This window comes from Phasianus colchicus, chromosome 16 (genome assembly GCF_987193195.1).
Source record: "Phasianus colchicus chromosome 16, bPhaCol1.hap1.1, whole genome shotgun sequence".
NCBI lineage: Eukaryota > Metazoa > Chordata > Aves > Galliformes > Phasianidae > Phasianus > Phasianus colchicus.
In genome coordinates this window covers 3,009,429-3,032,452 of record NC_143451.1, presented here as the reverse complement: position 1 = coordinate 3,032,452, position 23,024 = coordinate 3,009,429, and the positions used below count along the sequence as shown (strand labels likewise).

At 54.4% G+C, this 23,024-nt stretch overlaps 1 protein-coding gene across 9 annotated transcripts in view; it reads left to right on the top strand.

Moving 5' to 3' along the window:
* Positions 1-22,325, top strand: part of CAPN15 (calpain 15) — a 48,855-nt gene extending 26,530 nt beyond the window's left edge. For 6 of the 9 annotated variants that reach the window (XM_090151847.1, XM_090151846.1, XM_090151842.1 and 3 more), the window contains 12 exons: positions 6,464-6,568; positions 9,449-10,946; positions 13,797-14,005; positions 14,210-14,393; positions 16,834-17,057; positions 17,922-18,047; positions 18,161-18,313; positions 18,681-18,842; positions 19,661-19,890; positions 20,084-20,244; positions 20,490-20,668; positions 20,810-22,325. In XM_090151847.1, coding sequence (XP_090007973.1) covers positions 6,464-6,568; positions 9,449-10,946; positions 13,797-14,005; positions 14,210-14,393; positions 16,834-17,057; positions 17,922-18,047; positions 18,161-18,313; positions 18,681-18,842; positions 19,661-19,890; positions 20,084-20,244; positions 20,490-20,668; positions 20,810-20,987 — 3,409 coding nt within the window. In that variant the 3' untranslated portion in view covers positions 20,988-22,325. Of the gene's footprint in view, positions 1-6,463; positions 6,569-9,448; positions 10,947-13,796; positions 14,006-14,209; positions 14,394-16,833; positions 17,058-17,921; positions 18,048-18,160; positions 18,314-18,680; positions 18,843-19,660; positions 19,891-20,083; positions 20,245-20,489; positions 20,676-20,809 lie in introns of all 9 variants that reach the window. The other 3 variants (XM_031595374.2, XM_031595371.2, XM_090151848.1) reach the window with 2 other exon arrangements.
* The last annotated feature ends 699 nt before the right edge of the window (positions 22,326-23,024 follow it).

The window sequence follows — 23,024 nt, the reverse complement described above, 5'->3', positions numbered from 1 at the left end:
AGGGAAAAAGGTAGGTGTTGCCCTAGCAAATAGCAGTGCCCCAAGCAGCTAATTGCAGGCTGGGAACTGGGGTGACAAAGGCAGAGAGAGGCTCAGCAGGTGCTCCTGCCCCCACTTCCCTGTGGGTTCCCTGTGCTGCCAGAGCTTCCATCACACTGATCACCCATGGGGGTACCTGAGAGGCAGGGGGCCTTTCCAACCTCGCCTGGCTTCCTCCAACAGCAGCGTTTTGCCTTTCAGCACATTCAATTTCCTTTTCATCACAGGAAGGAGAAATTTAATTTAGTCTTTTAAATTACAGGGCAGCATGAGAGTATGTCTGGAAGCGGTGTCCCGCGAGCTCTGTCAGCTCTGTAACATTGCACTAGGTGCCTGTTGTCCCTTGCATCCCACATCTCATCTGAAATCACCCTGAGTGGCCATGGAGGCTTCACGTTGTGGGATGCTGTGAGTGTTTTTGTCCTGTGGGCCACGGGAGAGCGTCAGGGTGCTCCTCTCATCTCCCACCCTCTTTGTGGCACACTTTGATGTTTAGAGGACCTTGCCCTGTGTGGGGGTTGTCCTAGAGGTCATCCCAGAGGATGAGATGTCCTTGCTGCTCCCTGATACGTATGTGGTGGTATCAGTGCTGCTCTGTCAGTCCTGACTGTGCTGATGGTGTCAGGGCCATGTTTGCTCTGGAATAATTTCTCTGTGTTCAAAGGACCTGAGGTCCCCAGGCTGAGATCTGAGGCTGGATGCTGGAGCCCAGTCAGCAGGCACTGCTGCTTTTCTGCTGGATCTGCCTTGGGCTGCAGCTGGTCCTGCTGCCTGGCAGCTCCACTGCTCTTCTCCCTCAGCTTCACCTTCCTTCAGTTGATCTCTGTTACCGACCTGAGTCTGCTGGGACTGAGCCATCACAGACCTCTGGGAAGTTTACTGAGCTGCCTCGATCCAGGCAGCTGAAGCCACGAGCATCCAATGTGACTTGGCTCTGTTTGTCTTCTGGAGATCAAAGCTTTTTGTTCTCTGGCTCCATTATTTGCAATGATGCTGAGAACGGTGCAGTGGGAGTGGATCCATTTTGGGAGTCCCTACACTTCCTTTGAACTCTTCCTTCCTAACTGAGGGGATCTTTGCAAAGTTTGAAATTTCTCGTTTGCCACCTTTTCTGCAGAAGCATTCAGGCATCTCCACGTGAGTAATTGCAGATTTCCTCCTGCTGGGACCATTGAGGTGAGCACCTGGAAGCAGCAGTGCATCTTAATTCTAAATTTGTTCTCAACATTGGTGAGCAAACGGGCTCAGGGTTGTCTGCTGGCACGTGTGCATGGTGAGCTGCTTGTACCATGCTGAGGAAGGTGAGTCTGAAGGCCACAAGCTGAGTTACGCTGGCTCTCATAGTCCTGGCTTTGTGTTTCTGCCTTGTGTTTACAAGACCCTTACTCTGTCTGGGTATGGAAAACATTGTTTTTCTGATCTTCAGCCTTGGTTTGATGACTCAGTGTAAAAGTGCTTTTTTCAAGCCTTTTTGTAAAAGCCATCTTCTAGGCAGATAAGTATTTTATTTAGGAGCAGGTCCATAAGATGCATTGTTCTCATTTGTGGGATTGACTTCAAAAGAGTCCTAACCTTCCTCCATCTCAGCTGCTCATAAATGTTGCTGGTCAGTTTTGTTTTATGTGGGAAGCTTGCTGGAATGCTCTTCAGACCAGAGTTGGAACATAGTGAAAAAAACCCAACATGCAAGGTAGCTGAATCGAATCATATTGGGCTTTCTGACAGACAAGACTCCTATTCTCTCCATGCTCCATATGTTGAGGCAGCTGAAGCCACGAGCATCCAATGTGACTTGGCTCTGTTTGTCTTCTGGAGATCAAAGCTTTTTGTTCTCTGGCTCCATTGTTTGCAGTGATGCTGAGAACGGTGCAGCAGAAGGAGTTAATCACAGTCTTGTGCATTGCTGTAGTGTTCTTTATTCTTCTTTTGGAAAAGATTTTTGTAACAACAACAACAACAAAAAGCAAATTCTTCAGTTCTTGTGTTTCATTTGCTGGAGGCTTTGGGTCTTTTTCACCTGAAAGGGCAGCTTCTGTGGGGCTGTGTGCATGCTGAGGCACTCCCTGATGTTTTAGCACAGCCAGAATATTTCTTTGCTCTTTCTACACCCAAATTATACCAATTTCCTGAGTCTGGACAAAAAACTGTAAAAGTGGTATACCTCCTTTAATGCATTTGCTCTTAAGTGGGATTCAAATAGCAACTGCATGTGGATTTCAGTCAAAGTCAGTGAGGAAATGCACCTAAGCGAGGCAAGATGTAGATTGAGGCCATTAATTCATCACTCCCTGAAGCAAAATCAATGTATTAAGACATTGTCAAACCTGTTTAAGCCATAGTAAGATGCTGGGCAGAGTTAATGGCACGCAAGTTTTCCTTATGAGGCAGAATACTTACGTGCAATTGGACCATAATATTATTTGCTCTTAATCTCCCCAGATACCCCAAAACTAGGGAAATGAGGTACAGAAAAGATAAGTAAAGTAGTTGTATTGAGGAATGATGGCAGCACTAACGGGTTTATTGAGGGTATGCTATGCAGCCAGCACTGCTGAGATCTGAATGGATCACAGTGCCACAGTCCATTTGTTCTGGGCCCTCACCTCGTGGAGGTGCAGGAGGTGCTGCCTTGGGGTGGGATGCTTGGTCCCTCATCTGAAGATTGGGAGCCCAAAGCTTGCTGAAGCTCACGGCGTTTGATCAAAGCTGGGACTTGGACTTGCCAGCCTCCTTGAAATACTCTCTGTGCCTCTTCCTTTTGTGCCCCCAGGGATTCTTCTTATTTGGGCAGAAATTTGAGTAACCTTTTCATTTGCAGAGGAGCCCTTGAGAACAGTCTTGTCTCATCAGTGTGGAGCTGCATGATGCTCTCCTAGCCAAACTGGTTTTCCTTCCCAAAAATAGTATTTCTAGGCACTGCAGCAATTAAGGTATATTAAAGGCTAGTGATGCACGTCCTGTTTTTCTCACAAGGCAAGCCTTCCAGATTCGCATTCTGCTTTGAAGATTCTGCATGAAGAATGATGAAAGACTCCAGCAAATCAGCTCAGGGTAACACTACCTGTATGTCTGCAGCCTTAGAAGAAAGCAGGTGTGAATTGTGCTCCGTCCAGCTGCGTTATTTTGCATCCTTGCAACAGCTGCAAGCCTGGAATTCCAGTGCCCACTTCATCAGACGTGCTGATGCCTTCAAAGATTCTGCTCTTTTTCTCCTTTTCCCCCGTCAAACCCAGGCAGGGATTTCAGTCAAAAGGACTCTGCAAGCGATGAAGGTCTTCACAACTTCTTTCCTTCATCAAGGCCAGGTTTTGGTGCATCTTATAGGAGTTTCAAGGTGCTCCTGTCTCTGCTGTGCTTCTGCCTCTGCTCATTTCCTGGCTCTGTGCACTTCCTTGGGACCTGCTGCACTGCCAGCAAAAGGTAGAGAAGCATGTTCTCTGTTCCTCTTGCATCCTTTGCAAGCAGTTGTACTTACAGTGTTGCCTTGGAAATCATTTCTTCTTCCCTGTCCTCTCCCCAGTAACATCTTTGTTAAGACATGCAAACCCTATTCTCTGGGAATTGACTGCAAAGCGGATTGCTGGGAAAGTTGCAGTTTGAGAGCAGATTCTGTGGTTTTGTTGGCTGCCACAAACACGTACTGCTGAGTAAACTCCATTTAGCTGGGGCCTATATTTTTTTCTCACACTTCTCATTTAGCAGAGTTCAATTTTCCCCCAGGAACCTTCTTATTAAAACTCGCAGCCTCTTTTCTCCCTGGCCAGTGAATCACACGTGAGCTGGCTGAGCACTTTGTGAGCTGTGTCCAGCGTGGGAAAAAGTGTAGAAGCTGAATAGGAACCGTGCAAGAACACACACGAGATCTGCTGCAACAGGACCAAGAAATCCCAGGAGCTGTGTGCCATCAGCTTGGAAAGCCTGTAGTGTCTACCTGAGCCTCTTGGCCCTTTGTAGGGAGCATCGTGTGCTGCTCACGGGTCTTTTAATGGCCCTGTTCACCTTCAGGTGCTCACTGTTGCCAGGTCTTCTGCTGCAGAATTTTTTTTCTCCCTTCTGCTTGGATAAGTGATCCTCCCCTGCCACCACTACTTCACCAAACAGAACAAATAGAGTTGTCTTTCTTCATCATGAGTTATTAGCATTGGCTGTTTTCTGTGTAAATGTAATTGCTCTGTCCAAGGAAAGCTGGGAGCTCAGAGCAGAGCCCCACCTCCAGTCTTGTCTTGAAGGATCCACCTGGTGTGGATTCTGACTTTGCTGCTCTGGTGTGAGCCTCCAAGAAAGCTTGGGTGAGCTCAGGGCCATTTTCTTTGTGATCTTCCCTTCTACAGCTGAAGGACTGTGCTGGGGGAAGGTGGGAGATGAGCACAAAGGAAGAGGTCCCTTCTTGTGCTTTCTTTTTGGCTGCGCTTCAGTGAGCTTGGGTGAAGGTCAATGGAATTTCAGCCCGTTTTATTTACTTGGCTCACTTTAGAGGAGGGAGGGAGACGGGATTTGGAAATGCTTATGCAGCCTGCACTGTTTGTACGATGCTGGCACAGAGCTGGTGACACTTCTGTAGCCTTGGGGGCTCACAAGTGTGAATCAGAGGCTGTTTTTCCCTATTGATGCTCCTATAAAAATCTGTAAATATTGGGAAGTCCCTGCTCATAGCTTTTCTATGTTGCTCTGCCAGTTCATCTGCCAAAACCTTCCCCTTGATCCAGCCCAGCCCTGCCTGGCTCTGCAGGAGGAAGGCAGCTCAGCCACCAGTCTCTCCCTGCCTGGGCTGCATGGCGTGGAGGCAGGAGCCAGCAGTGCCACCCACGTGCCCTTCTGACTGCTCGACTGCCAGAGTGGTGCTGCGTGTTTCCTGACCTCCTGCAGCTGTCCTTGCACAGCCATGGCTGTCTTCTGCTGCAGCTGCTGCTGGAGGTGTGGTAGGTCCGTGTGTGAGGCTGCTCCCCCCGGGTCAGTGCTGCTGGAAGGAGTTAAACAGAAAACAGCTGCATGGGAGAACTGGTTTGCAGTTCACAGATAATGGAGGCAGGATGCTGTTTTGTTTGTTTGGTATGATTTTCCTTTTTCCACCGCAAAGATCTAATGCCCTTTCTTGTATTTATCAAGCAGGAGGATTTTGCTACAATACATTCTGTATCAGAGAACTCGGGGCTTGTATGTTGCTGACGAGAACAATTGATTTTTATTTATTTGTTTATTTATTGCTGGAGAGAACTGAAGCAGTAAGTTGTAAGGCTTTAGCTTCTCTGGAGGAGCTTTATTTAGAGAAGCAGCCTGATCTTGGTGCTGACACAAGCTCATGCAGCCCTGCACACTGCTGGGGGCTGTGCAGCCGAGTGCTGGATATCTTGCTCCAGTGCCTGGGTCACCTCGAGTCATTCGCAGTCGTAGTCTGAGCTTCTGGCCAGGGCTGGCTGGCATCTCTTGCCCTTGGAGATGCATGGCACTTGGGGCTGGCACAGCACCAGCTCCTTCCCTGCAGGAAAGACGTAAACTGCAGGTTTGGGGCACATCCCAGTCTTCCACCCTGCCCTGTTCCTTCCTGTCTTGTCCTGCTCTGGGGAGCCTCAGGCAATGCCTTTGGTCCCAGGTGACACCCAGAGGTAACAGAGACCTCTGGCTTGTTTGATTGTAGGTGCCAGGTCTCTGGCAAGACAAGCAAGCTGAGCAGAGCCCTGAGAGGAGGTCATCACTGTCCTGATGTGGGTTTGGAAGTGCTTTATGAATCCTTTCGCTGTCTTCTGCCCTGCTTTAGTTAGAGGAGAATTCCTGCTCCTTAGAGGAAAGCAAAGGACCAGCAGTACCTCTGCAGTAACTCTCCCTTCCCTCCTAGTGACAGCCTTTCTCTGCCACTTCTGTCTCCTCAAAACGGTATCCAGAGGGAAACAACTGCATAACCTGCCTGGGCTTCTCTCTCTAGAGGCTGTCATCTTGGCCTTGGGCTTTGTGGCTCTCACAGATCTGCAGTGAAGGGCAAGCAGTAAGGTTCCCTGGGACCTGATCACATCACACCGAGAGTGCTGTACTTGGTTGAGTATTTTGTACTGGCTTTTCTTTTTTTTTTTTTAAAGGTATTACAGTCAGGCTGCTAAGGTAGGTGCAGTGCTGCTAAGGTGGTGATGCCTCCTGCCAGCTGACGTGCCACATCACAGGGTGCTGAGAGGCTGGGCACCCTTTGCTTGTATCATTGTGCTCCCTGCGAAGTGCCTGCTTCCAGGAAGAAGCCCTCCTGTGGGTGGGTGACTTTGCAGGTCACTACAGAGTGGGTTTTGTGAGGAGAACTCCTCTCCTGCAGGGCACTCGGGGAGGTGGCAGGCAATGTTTATCTCAGTTGCGTCTTCTGGGGCTGGAGAGCCTGTGTGTTATCATACAGCAGATGGGTTTGGGGAAGAGATGGTGGAGACAACTGTATTTTCTCACACAGGCTTGTTGCCTGCCAGGAAACGAGCCAGCCAGGCTTTACAGGGAGAAGTAGAGACCCTGGGCAAGCTGTTGAGGGCTCCTCCTTCACTCAGCATCTTTATGAGAGGTAAGTGGAGCCGTGGGATAGTGGCTGCTGCCGTGGTACTCCGAGCATAGGTATGAGGACTGCTGCATGAGGATAGGCCAAGGGCCAGCACCCAGCATTGCCTGTTCAGTTCTGCACCTGCTGTCACGCTGGGACCCTGTGTTTATCATGGTGCTCCAGGCAGGGAGTGGGATTGTTCACCAGCCCTGGGCAGAAACAGGCTGCAGTTGTGCACTGCCAGTTGTCTAGGCTGATGCACCAGTACTGGGCTGGGGACAGCCCAAGATGCCTGTCTGTGTCCCCTTCCATTTCTCTGCATCTCCTACTCGATTGCATTGAAAGCTGTGTGGGTGCTGTGCATGGTGGCAAGATGCGACAGCCTCCTGAGGACAAGGAGACAGGGATGTCCCTACCAGCTTGCCATGCTGGTGGTCCTTCTGCTGCCAGGAAAGTCACAGATGCGTGAGGGAGCAGCAAAAGCAAGAGCTGGCCAAAGACAAGCTTTTCTGGGTGCCGTCAGACTCAAGCAGATGGAAATCCCAGCGTGAGCGGGCTGGTGTTCCTGGAGTGGATGGCATGGAAGGGCAGAGGGGGGACCAGGACAGGGACAGCAATGCCAGGGAGAGGCAGCAGCTCTCTGTGGCTGCTGTCAGAACTTGGGACAGAACACAGGCAGTGCAGCAGCAGGGCAGAGCCCTGCAGTGTTCTGGCTGCTGCATCCTTTCTGCTGCCTGGAGCTCGCATCGCCTGCCTGGCCAAGGGAAGCTGTGCTGTCTTCCCGAGCCTGCATCTCCTTGCTGGAAGCACATCAGGCACTCCTGGCTCATCCCACTGTCCCCTCGTGTTCTGTTGGGTATCCTGATTTTTCCCTTCTCTCTACTGACCCAGGAAAGGGGTGATTTCTTTCTGTTGTCCTTTGCGCAGTGGGAGGAGCTGGAGGGTCCCAACCTGTGGTAAGCAGTGCGGCGTGTGCGGTTAGGGGTCGGTTTGTGAGCCCATGCTTCTTCAGCACTGGATGCTGCAGGATGGATGTGGATGGTGCTGGTTGCTGGCAGCCTTTGCTTGCCTTTTGCTGATGTCTGTAGTTTGATGAGCCTTATCCAGTAAGACAAATGGATGTGACAGGATCACGGTGCCCTTCATGGCCCCTTTTGCTTCCCTGCCTCTGCTGGAGCCAGTCACACAGCTCCTTCCCTTTCTCTGTTTGAAGACTGGTTTCCCTTTCAGACATTTGTGAGCTGCTACAGGGAGAGACTGTGCTCATGGCTGTAGAACTTCAGGCAGAAAAATCAATGTTTATATTTCTTTTAGCTGGGAAAGATTCTTGAAAGAACTCCAGCAAATAAATGCCTTGTAAAGTTCAAACTGTGCAGGCACGGTATATGAACCCAAATGAATTTTCAAGCTCTCTCTTGAAATAAAATGGATTGTTTTGGATTCGGGCTTTATTTAGAGAAATGTTTGATTAAAGAAGGGATTTGAAGGTTGCATCTCCTTGTGAGGGAGAGCTGCTCTGCTACTAGCAGCGAGATGTGGTTGGGAAATGTGGTTGACTGCTTCTGGGAGAGCAGCCCCTGTACCCAGCCATGGGGGGTGGCTTTTGCTGTGTCCCCTCAAGGCCCTGCTGCTGCAATGCAATCAGCTCACCTGCCTTGGGAAGCTGTTTGTGCAGGTCCTGCTGTTCAGGATGCTGAAGGGCAGCTAGCACCACACTCCCTCCACGGAGTGCATCATGAGCATCTTAGAGCTTTCTCTACCTGTCCTCTGTGGTACAACACGTTTTCTCTCCCTTCTTCGTAGTGGTCTGTGCTGTGTGGATGGTGAGCCCCCAGATTCAGGCTGCTGGCTCCTTGCTCTGGGGCAGCCTGAAGTCAGTGTTCCCAGGAAGAGCTAAGGGTGTGGTGTGGACTCGGAGGCTCTGCATTACCTGGTTTGGAGTGTGCTTTGCATTTACCTGCAGGAGAGCTGTTTGGTCTTTGTACAAAGGAGGAGGAAGCAGGAAACTCTGTTTCAGCCCAGTGTGGTTGGACACTTCAGAAAGTGACACGGAGCAGGGGACAAAGGGCACCTGAAGTGCTGCTGTTCTTCCAGTTTCTCATTAGCACGTGTGCAATCAGGGCATTGCCTTCCTGAAAGCACCAGGAGAGTCACAGTGAGGAGAGCTGCTCTCTGTAAGCCCAGGGGCTACCATTGCCTTTGGCGTGTGTTGGGTCTGTTCCTATGTTCAGGTGTCAGGCTTTTCCCTGCAGGTCTGGAGGCTGAAACCAAGGACTGCCAGGGTCTGTGGCCTCTCTACTTCCCAGGTAAGCAGGGGTGCAGCTGGGGCACGGTGCCCATTGGAGTCTGGACACAAAAACCTGCTGCTGCCTGAACTGGGGGGAGTTGGGAACTGCTGAGCCCCTGGAACTGCTAGCTGGTGCTAGCAGAGGAGATCTTGGTTCCTTTCAGCATGGGTACCTGAGGTGAGCCTGGAGGAGAGGAGAGCAGAAAATGCAACAGAGGTGGACTGGAGTGGCTCTGAAAGAGGAATGAACTGATGCTGGGAGCAGAAAAGTGGGCTAGGTATTGCCTAACTGAGGCATGAGCAGTTTTCAGGTGTGAATGCCCGTGCTGGTCAGGTGCCCTGCCCTCCTGCTCTCCTTCCTGGTGCAGCAGAGGGCTCACTGGGGTTGTGGACTGCTTTCTGTGCCCTTCCTAAGGTGTTTTGGGTGGAAGCTGGCACGCTGCTGTGCACTTGCAGAATTATGTTGTCAGTGCCAGAGAAACAAGTTCCTGGAGAGCAATGGCTGGATTGCTGCTTGTTTCCTTCCTGGAAGGTCCTGCCCGTGCCAGCCTGGGGAACACCTGACACCCCCGTGTACCTGCTGGCCCTTTGCTCACTCCATCTTTGCTCTCTTCCAGCCACTCCCACTCTCCTGGCTCCATGGCTGCCGTGCACGAGTGGTCCTGCACCCGCTGCACCTTCCTGAACCCCGTGGGCCAACGGCAGTGCTCCATATGCGAAGCTCCGCGCCAGAAGCCTGACCTCAACCACATCCTGCGGCTCAGCGTGGAGGAGCAGAAGTGGGCCTGTGCCCGCTGCACCTTCAAGAACTTTTTGGGCAAAGAAACATGCGAGGTGTGTGGCTTCACTCCGGAGCCAGGGCCCAGCGGCTCTCCCTTGCCTGTCATCAATGGCATCCTGCCCAAGCCTGCAGTGCTGGTGGAACCCAAGGGCACAGCCAAGGAGGAGGCTGCCAAGGTGGAAAGCAGCAGCGAAGATTCGGAGGGGAAGAGTCCCGACGAAGCAGAGCTGGAGAGCGGCTGGGCTTGCCAGCGCTGCACGCTGCACAACACTCCAGTGGCCAACTCCTGCTCGGCCTGCGGCGGGCCACGCAAACTCTCCCTGCCCAAAATCCCACCAGAGGCGCTGGTCGTCCCTGAGGTCATCACCCCTGCTGGCTTTCACATGGCCCCTTCCACCCCGCAGTCTTTAGTCCCCACCGACATCTCTGATGGTGACGCCGCGGCCACTCAGGGCCCGGTGGCGATGGAACAAGAGGCACAGAAGATGCCGGCCTTCAGCCCCTTTTCCCCCGGGCTGCAGAACAACCCGGTGCCCCGCAGCCGGCGCGAGGTCCCCCCCCAGCTGCAGATGCCGGGGCCCGAAGCACCGCAGCCTGGGGCTCAGGGCGCTGCAGGGCAGAAGGGCTCCCCACAGGGCCAGGCCAGGGCCGCGCCGGCTGCCCGCCTTCAGGAGCTGCTGTCCAACAAGCGGCTGAGCGTGCTGGAGGAGGAGATGGATGTCAGCCCGTCCCACTGGAAGTGCAGCACCTGCTCCCTGCTCAACTCTGCCGGGACCGGTAAATGCGAGGCCTGCAGCACCCAGAAAGGCAGCGACACCATCAATTTGGTGGGGGACTCGGTGAGATTCACCCCCTGTAGCCCCTCCAGCCCTGACTTCACCACCTGGTCCTGTTCTAAGTGCACCCTCAAGAACCCCACCGTGGCCCAAAAGTGCAAAGTCTGCGGTTCCTCCAAGCTGCACGGCTTCCAGGAGCACAGCCCACAGGGTGAGCCATCCCCCCGCTGCCCTGAGTGTGGGGCTGGCGAGAAGGGCAGCTGCTCCTCCTGTGGCACCAAGGCACCCTCTGCTCGCAAGGTCGCCCGTCTCTTCCCATCCCAGCTGCCTGGCACTCAGGAGCGGCTGGGCCAGTGGGCTTGTCCTGCATGCACCCTGCTCAATGAGCTGAAAGCCAAGCACTGCGTGGCCTGCCATACCCCGCAGCAGTACGTGGCCCAGCGCAAGGGACTCAAGCCCCTCAAAAGGAGGGAGAGCATGCACGTGGAAAAGAGGAGGCAGACAGATGAAGGAGAGGCCAAAGCTCTGTGGGAGAACATTGTGACCTTCTGCAGGGAGGTGAGTGTGAGCTGAGTTCCTCTTGCTTCTGATCTCGCTTGGAGAGTGCCCTTGTCACTCCTGCCCTGTGGATCTGGGATGTGGCTTTGCACAAGCAAACTGTCACTGGGACTTTGGGAGTTGCAGAAACATTCACTTGCAGTGGATGCATGCTGGGCAGTAGCACTGAAATGTGTAGTATTTTAAATCAGTGCAAGGTAATTTCTAGGGTGAAGGGGCCTTCCAAGGGTCCTATCCAGTTCACTCTCTGTCCAAAGGTGAGGAAGTGTGAGCATGAAATCTGGCTCATAGCGATTCTTCAAATCAGTGAGAGAGATCAGTGCTGAAGGAGACAGTCCTAGGTGATCAGTCCAATTCTTGACTGTCCAGGAGTTGGGAAGGAGTGCGTGCAGGTTTGCTGGTGACCCCAATGTTTCTGGGCAGCAGCTGCAGTGCAGGTGCAGGAAATCAAGATGCTGCAGGCGGAGCTCAGAGCACTGGCAGGAGTGCAAGCAGAGAACACTTACCTCTGCAGCTGTGTGTGAGCCTGGTGTTCTGAGGGCTTCCAGAGTCCTGCCTTTGTGGCACTGTTTGTCTGTCCTCAGGCTTCTCAGCCTGCAAATATGTTTGCAAATATGCAGCTGTAAGTACCTCACCACATCTGGGGAAGGACAGCAGAGGTTGAGCTTTGTCCTGGTTCCAGGTGAGGGTCTCAGGAACGTATGTGCTTCCCTTCCACTGTGCGCTCTCTGTTTTAATCTGTTGGGTCTCAGTCTCAAAAAGCACTCTCATGGCCCTGTTTTTCCCCCAAGTGGCAGAAGATGCTCCTGCAAATGCTGTTCTTTCTCTGCTCTCCTGCTGGGGTAAGCCTCCAGCTTCTGTGGACCAGATGGAAAGGGAATTGCAGTCCCATTCTGACGCAGAAACAAGATTCTTCCTGCTTGGGCCCAAGGAGTGCTTCCATGCCTGTGTCTGTGCTGCACAGACTGGTCATCATGGAGGTGTTTGACCGAGGAATGAATCACTGAGAATGATTCTGTTTTGGAGTTGTTTTTGTTTTAATTGCTGTGTGTCCTTCCTTAATAGACCTGGGTGTCTTTATAGCAGAGAGACAATGATCCTGCAAGTGAACGATCTCTTCTGTAGGCAGGGAGCATTGCAACGTCCAGTAGAATCAGGCCTGAATTAGGTGAGATGGCCAAGCTGAATTAGCAGCTCTCCGCTGCTAAAAGGGGAAGGTGTCTTCCTCACCTCATCCTGTGCAGCTGTCCCTAAAAGCCTGGGCAGAGGGGATCAGCGTGGGCTGGCTGGTTTGTGGAGCTCCCACAGCAGTGGGATGGTGCTGCTCTCAAAATCCTGCCTTCTCTTCTCCGGACTTCTTGCAGCAGCCCCTGCTCCTCCTGGCCAAGTTGGGATGTCAGGCAGCCTCAGAAGTTCCTCCTTCTGGCTGCTGTGTGTCAGCACTGGAGGGGAGCATCAAGTGGCCAAACCTGCCTGCTGTCCGTGAGTTGTAGGAGCAGCCCGTCTTGCAGCAGAGATTTCTGCCTCCTCTGTTATTCCAGCAGTGCCTTTCTCAGCACTTCTCAGTGCCTGGACCCCATTTTTAGCTTTATCCCCAGCCCCCCATTTTTAACTTAATCTTTACACGTTCATCTGGGAGGAAAGATGGGCTGACCTCTGCCCCTCTGCGCAGGGCTGCTGCTTCCTGCCCCGTGCTGTCCCCTCTCTTGCTCATCCCCCAGTCTTCTGCTTTTCCTCTCCTCTGATTCAGTGTCCTTCCCCTTTCTGCATAACGGTGTGTGTCAGCAGTACAGCGTGTTCTGCAGAGCCAGAAACATGACCCAGGACTCTGCTGTCTGTGCCTGCTCTGGCACCTCTGCCTGCAGAACCATTCTGTTTACAGTCTTATCCCCTTGCAGGACAAACAAGCAGAGCTCCTTGTCTGGCACCATCTAGGAGCAGACTCTCTGCTGCCCTGGCAAGCGTGCAAGGGCCTGGCAAAGTGTCCACCAAATGTCCTGTGCAGCCAGTGCTGCCCAGTCTGTCACATCTCAGGGCTTAGTGGCGTTTGGATGCGTGTGCTCTGAAATGTGCAGTGCCAGCTGCACTTGTGAGCCGTGGATCAGATGCTCTCCTTGAGAATGTGTATCCTGGGGACGTGTCCTCCTTGGCCTGTATTGGTGTTTGAATGGTGACAATTAGCTGCAAAACGCCCTTCTGCAAAACAGGAGTGCTAATTGAGGCACTGTGTAAAAAGGGTTCACATCAGTGAGCTAGAACTGCAGCAGGAGAGGAAGGACAGATATCAGCTTGTTGTGTATAAAAGCTCATTTAAAGCAGAAAGAATTTAATTTCATTTAATTAACAGTAACAAATCCTGGTTCTTACTTCACCCTGTGTTAAAGTGTCCGGAAAAGCCATTTTCCTCCCCTCAGAGAAATTCTGGGCTTCCATCCTACATCTGCAGCTGATACCTACAGGATCATCTGCCTTTCAGTCCATCCTGTTTTATTTTATTCTTTTTATTCTGTGATTATCTGGAGCCCGGGGCTGGGGCTGCAGAGCCAGGACAGCTTAGCGTGGGGCTCATGCTGGGGAGTGTTGGTTGCCAGATGCTCCCTGCAGGCCTGCTGCTCGCCTGCTTCACCGCTTGTAGAGGCAGCCAAGCTTCCCCACCGGCTGACTTTTAGCACCAGTGTGAGGTGTGAGACATTCCCTGCCCAGAAGGTTCCTGTAAAACAGAGAAAGGCAGATTTGAGCTACAGCTGGGAGCCCTGAGGAGGGAACGGGCTTGTGGCTCTCCGGGCTGGAGGCCCTGGGAGCTGCATGTGCCGCACACGCTCATGCTATCCTCGCCTTTTGCTCTTGCAGAACAAAGTCAATTTTGTAGATGACAGTTTTCACCCTGGGCCCAAGTCTGTGGGATTCCCAGAAGGGGACAGCGTGCAGCAGAGGGTGAAGCAGTGGTTGCGGCCCCACGAAATCAACTGTAACATCTTCAAAGACCGATCGGTGAAGTGGTCGGTGTTCCGGACACCCCGACCCTCGGATATCCTTCAGGGACTGCTGGGAAACTGCTGGTAAGGAGGAATTGAGCCGGGTGACCCTTGCTGCTCCTTCCCCCATCACCCAGGTTGGGTTCAGACCCCTCAGCCTTACCCAAGCCCACTTATGTGGGGCCTGTCCTCCACTTCGCCCCTTCCCAAGCACTCCCATTTGCTAGGCAGGGGCATTGCCCCATGCTGCTCACCTCACCCCACTGAGTGCATCCTTATTCCCTGCAGGTTCCTGAGCGCCCTGGCCGTTCTGGCTGAGCGACCAGAGCTGGTGGAAAGGGTGATGATCACACGGACGCTGTGCCCCGAAGGCGCCTACCAGGTGCGGCTGTGCAAGGATGGCACGTGGACCACGGTGCTGGTGGACGACATGCTGCCCTGCGATGAGTGCGGGTACCTCCTCTTCTCACAGGTCAGCAGCTCTGGTGCCCACAGAGGGACTGGGGGAGTGGGCAGCACTCTGGGGAAAGGAGCTTGTCCCCAGTTGTCTGTGCTGTAGGTTACGTGGGGCGCCTTCTGCGGGCTGCACTGAGAGGGCTGATGGGTGCTGTTTGCTGCACCCTGAGGTCAGCTGAGCTCTTTGAGGCCATTGCATAAACCCAACGTAGACCTCCTTTTGGTGTTTTCCATGCTGCAATGGAGAAGTTTATTTTGCAGTTGTTTTTTGCATCGCTCCTCTCTGCATTGCAGGTCAGTTCACTGGCATGGGAGGACATCTTTGCACGCACAGCAAAAGGAAAATTTTTCTGCGTGTTTTTGCACTGAGGGGGCAGAGAGGAGCTGAGCAAAAGCCGTGTCTTTGCTCTGCAGGAAGGTCTGGCAGCTTGGCTTTGCCAGGGAGGGCTGTGGCGAGGGGGGGAATGCACAGAGCAGCCTGTTTGGAGCCAGTGCCCGGTGGCTCTGAGCACACTCAGGTGGCATCTGCTAGGATGAATGAAGCTCCCTGAGCCACTCTGGGACGTCATTGCGCATTCTGCCCTGCTTGCCAGGCCCAGGGGCACTTGCTGGGATCATTTCCATGAAGGAGACTGAGAACGTCTTTATTGAAACTCAGACTGCAGAATCTGTCAGCCAAACCGTGCTGGAGACGGGGAGCTGGGACTGTTGGGTTTGACTTTGTTCTGCAAATCCAAATCCTTTTTACAATACACACAGCTCCAAGCATGCAGACTGTGAGGATGGCACTATGGGGAATCAAGGCCTGGAATTGAACGCTCAGGGAAGCTGCATGCTGGTGCAGCTCACAGAGTCCCCAGCCTGAGCTGCACTCAGCATTTCCTGCAGTGTGAAAGTGCCTGGTGTTGGCTGTTATGGTGGACAGGATCCAGGCAGATGCAGTTCTTTATTTTCAGCGTAGAATTTGCCTTTCTAGATTTCCCTTCCCCTCCCCCCCATTCATCTTCACTCTCTTATCAATTTTGAGTCTGCATTGTTGGTTTTTTTTTTTGAGACTGAAGCTCTTCACAGGCGCTGGGCTTGCCTTGCTGCTGTTTCCAAACGCATCTGAATTGTGATGAGATTTTTCTGCGGGGTGTTCAAGTGTGTGAGCTGCATGTGGGGGCCTAAGAGAGGAAAGCCAAAGAATTTTAAAATGAAAGGAAAATCATGCTTTTGTCAGTGATCAGAGGCCGCATCTCAGCCAGAAATAAACACCATGGATTTTGTTGAGACTCAGAAAGGAACCAGGAAAAAGAATTTGTGAGCTTTCTTCAGTCTTTGCAGCCCTCCTTTCCCCTCCTAACCCTCAGCTGCCACCTGTGAGTCGCACACAACCACACTTTGCACCAGAGCTTTCCCCTGCTGTCCTCCCAGCACAGTGCTGGAGTACCACCAGCACTGGATTTGTTGGGAGACGCAGAAGCCACACCACCTGTCTCCATGACTGCTGTGTTTGTACACTTGCAGCCTTTGCAGCCACGTCTCCTCCCAGGGCTGGACGTGTCCAGGACTGTGGCAAAGCACTGCTGGTGGCTGCTATGCTGTGTTGATGTGTTTACAGAGGCTTCATAAACCAAATACATGCATTAATGCATGTTCTCCATTTCTTTATGGATTCCTGCTCAGTGTGGCTGTGCCAAAAGTTATAGTCTGGCACCACAGCAAGGGGAGTTTTCCCCCTGTGAAAACGCATCTTCTCATTCCATCTCTCCTCTGCCTCTGTGCTGGAGCTAAAGGAGTTTGCCTGTGAGTTTGTGGAGCTTGTCCTTCAGACAGCCTCTGGGTTCCATGTGTGAAATCTGGTCGGTCCTGAAGCTGTGTGTGCTCTAGGCAGCCTCCTCCACCAAAGGTGTGTTGGCTTTTGTTTGCAAGTGTGCAAGTGAAGGCCAGCTGTTCCACATGTGCTCTTATGGAACATTTTGCAGTCTGAACCACTGGGGAAGGAGGTGGGTAGGAACCTCCTTCTGTGTGCCCCAGGCTGGTTGTGTTGGCATCTAAGCACTTGACACGTCAAGAAGAAAAAAGTTTTTTATGATAAGAGTGGTGAAGCAGTGGCACAGGTTGCCTAGAGAGGTGATGGGTGCTCCATCCCTGGAGACATTCAAGGTCAGGCTGGATGGGCTCTGAGCACCTGATGGAGCTGTATGTGTCCCTGCTCATTGCAGGAGAGTGGCACCAAATGGCCTTTAAAGGTCTCTTTCAACTCAGATGGTTCTGAGATTCCCTGATTTTCCCAAGGGGGAGTTGAACCACACAGACAGCATGCTGAGCAGGCAGCAAAGGGTTCATCCCTGGCCTCGTGGGGATGAGCCCCTGGTCCCACCGCCGTTGGGGGCTGGCAGAGGTGGGTGAGCTGGGCTTTGTGAGTGCTTGTCCTGCTTGGAGTGGCTCATGATGTGTTTCTCTTTCCCCAGGCCCAGAGGAAGCAGCTGTGGGTCGCGCTCATTGAGAAGGCCCTGGCCAAGCTTCATGGTTCGTACTTTGCCCTCCAGGCAGGGCGTGCTATTGAAGGCCTGGCTACACTAACTGGTGCCCCCTGCGAGAGCCTGATGCTGCAGGTCAGCTCCACTAACCCTCGCGAGGAGCCCATTGACACTGACCTCATCTGGGCCAAAATGCTGAGTTCTAAGGAGGCTGGGTAAGACGAGGCAGGAGGGGCTGTGGCAGGAGTGTGGAAGTTTGGAGAGGGGGGTGAGGGGGGCAGCTCTCATCTGCAGAGGCTCAGAGGAGGGGAGGGTTAATGCTTGGGGTGGGGCCTCCCACGCTTGGAATTCACCTAAATTGTAGACTGAGCCTCCAAGATGTGAAGTGGTTTTTCCTTTGTTTAATTTTCATATGAAATTAAAATCCTGGTGAACTTTGTGGTTTCTATCTCCCAGAAGTTTAGATTACCAACATCAAGCCTGTAGGGTTGCTTTGCCCATGTGCAGTGTTGGTGTCACAGCTGGGATTTTGCCATATGGGTTGATGCATCCCAGCACATGGTGTCCCCCCAACCTGGCCTGTTCAGCCCCCCCTGTCCCAGATGTGTTGTTCTCTCCGCTGTAGAGCAGCATGCAGTCAGCTGTACAATTTGCCTCTCCACTTGGCCCAGTCTGTGGCAGGACCCGGGGCTCTAGCAGAAAATGAGTGAGGTTTAGACACAGCCAGAGCTTCCAGGCCTGCAAGTGGGAAGCGATGGGATTGGGCAGGGCAAGGATGGCTCTGCACTGTTTGGTGTGATTTGGAAGTCAACCAAGAGCTCTGCTCTGAGGGCACTGCTCAGAGAAGCTCACCGTGGAGCCTGGGCTCAGCACAAACCCCAGAGAATGGAGGAAAGTCACTTCTGTACAGGCAGAGCTGTGCTCAGCAGGACCAGGGCCCTGCTCCAGGGAGGTTTGCTTGTGGTTGCAGAGTGATGTATGAGAGCCTGCTGGGGAGAGCCTGTCCCATGCCTCAAGCAGTGGGTATGAGCTTCCATCACGCCTTGCAGGACATCAAGCATTCTGCTGTCCCCCTGCAGGTTCCTCATGGGTGCATCCTGTGGTGGGGGCAACATGAAAGTGGATGATGTGGCCTATGAGAGCATGGGGCTCCGTCCACGCCATGCCTACTCCATCCTGGACGTGCGGGATGTCCAAGGCTTCAGGTGAGTTCAGGGCAGAGGCTGGCGAAATGCAGCACATGTCCTGGCAGCAGAAAACCCTGGGTACGAGTCTTCTTTCTCCTGAGTGTCTGACCCCACTGGTCCCTGTCCTTCAGGTTACTGCGGCTCCGAAACCCGTGGGGTCGCTTCTCTTGGAATGGCAGCTGGTCTGACGAGTGGCCCCACTGGCCTGCTCCCCTGCGCCACGACCTGATGCCCCATGGCAGCAGTGAGGGGGTCTTCTGGATGGAGTACAGCGACTTCATTAAGTACGGTAGCACCCAGGGTACAGAGGCAGTGAGGGTGGGAGCAGGCAATGTGACAGGGGGGACTGTGGGGCGAAACTGCCTCATTTAGGAATTTCTTTGCTCGGAGGAGGCGAAGCCCAAAAAACACAGAGCAACGGGCAGCACTGGAGCCCCAAGGCCCTTCCCCTCCTTTGCAGGGAGGATGAGAAAGGGAAAATGAGACACAGAGGCAAAATGGGGCAAGCATGGCCAGGCATCGCTCTCTGGGTGCAGGTGGTGCTGCAGGGCCTGCAGCTTTGGGCTGTGTGAGCTGCAGCATGCCGGGGAATGGGACAGAGCACTACACACCCAGAGGACCCCGCAGGCACTGAGCCAAACTTTCCCACAGGTATTTTGACTCCGTGGATATCTGCAAGCTCCATTCAGACTGGCACGAGGTGCGTGTGCAGGGCATGTTCCCCAACAAGGCCAATGGACCAGTGACAGTGACATCACTGACAGTGTTGGAGCGTGCTGCCCTGGAGTTTGCCCTCTTCCAGGAGGGCAGCAGGTGAGCTGGGGCAGTACAAGGCTGCAGAAAGTGACCAGAGCAGGGAGAAATGCTCAGGGCTGTCCCTATCATACCTCCTCTTCACCCTGTGCTATCCCTTGGGCTTGTAAAGCTCAGCAATGAGCATCCACTGAATCATAGAATGGCTTGGGTTGAAAAGGACCACAGTGATCATCCGGTTTGAACCCCCTGCTATGTGCAGGTCGCCAACCAGCAGACCAGGCTGCCCAGAGCCACATCCAGCCTGGCCTTGGATGCCTGCAGGGATGGGGCATCCACAGCCTCCTTGGGCAACCTGTTCCAGTGCCTCACCACCCTCTGGCTGAAAAACTTCCTCCTAATATCCAACCTAAACCTCCCCTGTCTCAGTTCAAAACCATTCCTCCTTGTCCTATCACTATCAATACATGTAAACAGCCGTTCCCCCTCCTGTTTATATGCTCCCTTCAAGTACTGGAAGGCCACAATGAGGTCTCCCCAGAGCCTTCTCTTTTCCAAGCTAAATGAGCCCAGTTCCCTCAACCTTTCCTCATAGGAGAGGTGCTCTGATCATCTTAATGGCCCTCCTCTGGACCTGCTCCAAGAGCTCCACATCCTTCCTGTGCTGGGAGCCCCAGGCCTGGACACAATACTGCAGATGGGGCCTCAGATTGGCATTTCTCTGATCCACATGGCTCGTGTTTCAGCCAGAACCCAAGCCTGAACACCGATTCCTGGAGCAGCCCCAAGTGCAGTGGAAGGACTGTGAACCCATGGCCTCTGCACTCTGTGGGGAAGCTCTCTGGTGACGTGTGACTCTTCTCCCCACCCTGGCACAGGCGGTCGGATGCTGTGGACAGCCACTTGCTGGATCTGTGCATCATGGTTTTCCGGGCTACCTTCACTAGTGGCAACAAGCTGAGCCTTGGCCGCTTGATGGCTCACAGCAAACGAGCTGTCAAGAAGTTCGTCAACTGCGACGTGATGCTGGAGCCGGGCGAGTACGCCGTGGTGTGCTGTGCCTTCAATCACTGGAGCGCTGCGCTGCCGGGCTCCACTGCTGCACAGGGTAAGGGGCTGCACGCCCTCCACGTGGCACTGCTGGGGGAGGCATTGCGGGAGGCAAAAGTGAGGTGCCCTCGATCCTCACTGTAGGAGATCTGCTGGGAATGGAGGTTGCCCGTGTGTGCAGCACCCTGGTGTTGAGGAGCGTGGGGGCGATCTCACCGATCTCCTTTTTCTCTGCATTGTCATCTCTGCAGCATCCAGTCCCACCAGCAGCCGGCCGGCCACCGATTACTCCAGCTACATCCTGGCCATCTACAGCTCCCGTCTGGTGATGGTGGAGCAGGTGGAGGCGCAGCCCACCACGCTGGCAGATGCCATCATCCTGCTGACTGAGAACAAGGGCGAACGCCATGAGGTGAGAGCAGTGGCACGGGGTGGGACAGCGATGCCATCAGGACTCTGCCTTCATCACATCCTCAGTCTGGCAGGAGCCAACCCGGCCCTGACTGCCCCCAGTCCCTCCCTGCCCATCTTTTTCGCTCCCTGGTGCAGCATGGGGTGCCTCATTGGTGGGCAGTGCTCAGAGGGTGATGCTGCACGTACACACAGGGTTCACACCTGCGAGGTTCACATCCCTGACCATGCCATTTGCTGCTGCAGGGCCGTGAAGGGATGACATGCTACTACTTGACGCACGGCTGGGCAGGGCTCATCGTGGTGGTGGAGAACCGGCACCCCAAATCCTACCTGCACGTCCAGTGTGACTGCACCGACAGCTTCAATGTCGTCTCCACGCGCGGCAGCCTCAAAACACAGGACAGCGTCCCTCCCCTGCACAGGTCTGGGGTAGGCAAGGGGGGGGAGGAGTGGGTCAGGTTGGGGCAGGAGGTGATGGCACCCCACGGGTGCCGGGCCAAGGCAGAGCCTGGGGTTGGGGGATTCACCACGTGGCTGAGCACTGAGCCCCACTCTCTCTGCAGGCAGGTGCTGGTGATCCTCTCCCAGCTGGAGGGTAACGCCGGCTTCTCCATCACCCACCGCCTGGCGCACCGCAAAGCCACCCAGGCCTTCCTCAACGACTGGATGTCCACAAAAGGCACCCACAACCCGCTGCTCACACCCGAGGTTGCCGGACTCCACGGACCCCGACCTCTATGACGAAGCGCCGCTCCTGCCCCGCTCCTCTCTCCCGTTGCTTTCACCGAGCCTCCAGCCCAGGGTTTCCCCCCGTGCTGCCAGCACTGAGCCGTGGGGCAGGGCCGGAGCGTGGCACCGAGCACTTTGCCCTGTGCCATGGGGCTGGGGCAAACTCTCAGGGCCGGGACCAGCTCTGCCCGCTGCCCCCCCCCCACGCACTTTACAAGGAGCAGTCGGGGGGCACGGGGCCATCTCAGGATCCCCCCCGCTTTGGGCACACAGCGTGGTAGCAGGGGGCTGCAGTAGACGTGGGGGCTGGAGGTTGCAGTCAGCGTCCTTCCCAGGCACCGCGCTCAGGGCTCTGCCCCGTCCTGCAGCACCAGGGCCCTGGTGCTCCAAGAAGAATATACCTCTGACGTCTGTCCATCTGTGTGACCCTCCGTCTTGTCTCCTCTGTTGTCTGCTGCCAGGACTGAGTGGGCACTGAGGTACTGCAGCTGCCGGGGTTGTCCCCACGTGTTGGGGCCAGGATGGAGAAGGCGCAGGGTTGTTGCAGAAAGCTGCTGCTGTTGGTTTTCACCACGCTTTGGGGCAAAACGAGGGCATAAACCTCAGCTCCAGAGCGGGGAGCAGTGCTGCGGGGTGCTGCTCCATCCCCCCCCAACCCATTGCAGTGTTACTATGCAAAGGCGGCCGCTGGAAGCAGCGCCTGGAGAGAAGCCATGCGTCCCCTCCCCGCGCCCTGCGGGGTGCACGGGGCAGTGGCACGGGGCACTGGGGACAGAGCTGGGCTCTGGGGAGCAGCTCCCGCAGTGTGGCTTTGCTGGGGAGAGGGGCAGTGATTCTGCAGGCCGATGGTGAGCCCCATCCATCGGAGGGACAGCAGTCAGCACAAGGCAAAGGCCAAGAGCTGTGGGGGGCCACTGGGGTTCCATGTTGGGGTGACCCTACGGCTGGCTGGCTGCACACAGCTGGGTGTGTGTGGTGTGTGTGAGGGTGTGTGTGTGTGTTCTGAGGGCACTGCTCTGGGGCAGCCTGCAGCAGTGGGGATGTGTGGGTGCGGGGTTTGTCCCTCTGTCCCTCCCGGCCCCGAGGGCTGGGGCTGCTGAGCCAAGCTCTGTCTGTGTGTCTGTTTGTTGCTCTGTTCTCTCTTCCCCCCGCACCTTCCTCCTCGGGATGATTTGTCCTTCACTTTTTCTCTCTGTCTTTCTGAGCTGTGAATATTTTTAACCCTGTAAATACTGTCCAGCTCTTAAGAAACATAGGATATTTTATCAATTGTAAATCAGATCAGTAATCCCTGTATGATATGAATTATCCATGGGTGGTTTTCAAACTCAGGTTCTGACGGACCAAATAAAGTTTTGTTTTTTACTGAAGTTGCCTGGTTTCACTGTGCTCTGGGGACACTGCAGAGGGGTGCTGGAGAGAGCCCAGTGGAGGGTACAGAGATTGGGGGGGCTGGAGCACATCCTGATGGGGACAGGCTGGGAGCCCTTGGGCTGTTCAGCTGGGGGAGAGAAAGGTGAAGGGGATCTGATCAATGTCTGAAAGGCGAGAGCCAAGCAGGTGGGGCCGGGCTCTTTTTTGGGGGTACCCAGCAACAGGGCAAGGGATGATGGGCACAGAATGAAACGTAGGAAGCTGCATATGGACGTGTCAGTACCAGAGCCCTGAAACAAGCTGCCCAGAGAGCTGGGACAGACGGGAGATGCTCCAACCTGCCGGGTCGCTTTCTTGTGCAACCTGCTGCAGGGAGCTGCTTTTGGGGGATGCAGTTGGACTGGGGGAGCTCCAGTGATGTACTACGGTACCGTGACTGATTTTAGGTGCCGGGCCGGCGGAGGGATGCCGAGGGACTGAAGTGGAGATATTCCATCACCGAACGACAGCGGCACAGCCGGAGCCGCAGCGGCCGGGAGGTGGCAGCCGCTGCCCGCGGTGCCGCTCCTACGGACCCGACGGCAGCGCTCCATCCGCAGCGCCGCACGGAGGTTGGGGGGCGAATGGGGGAGTGGGGACGGGGACGGGCACGGGGACGGCTCCTCCGTTGCGACC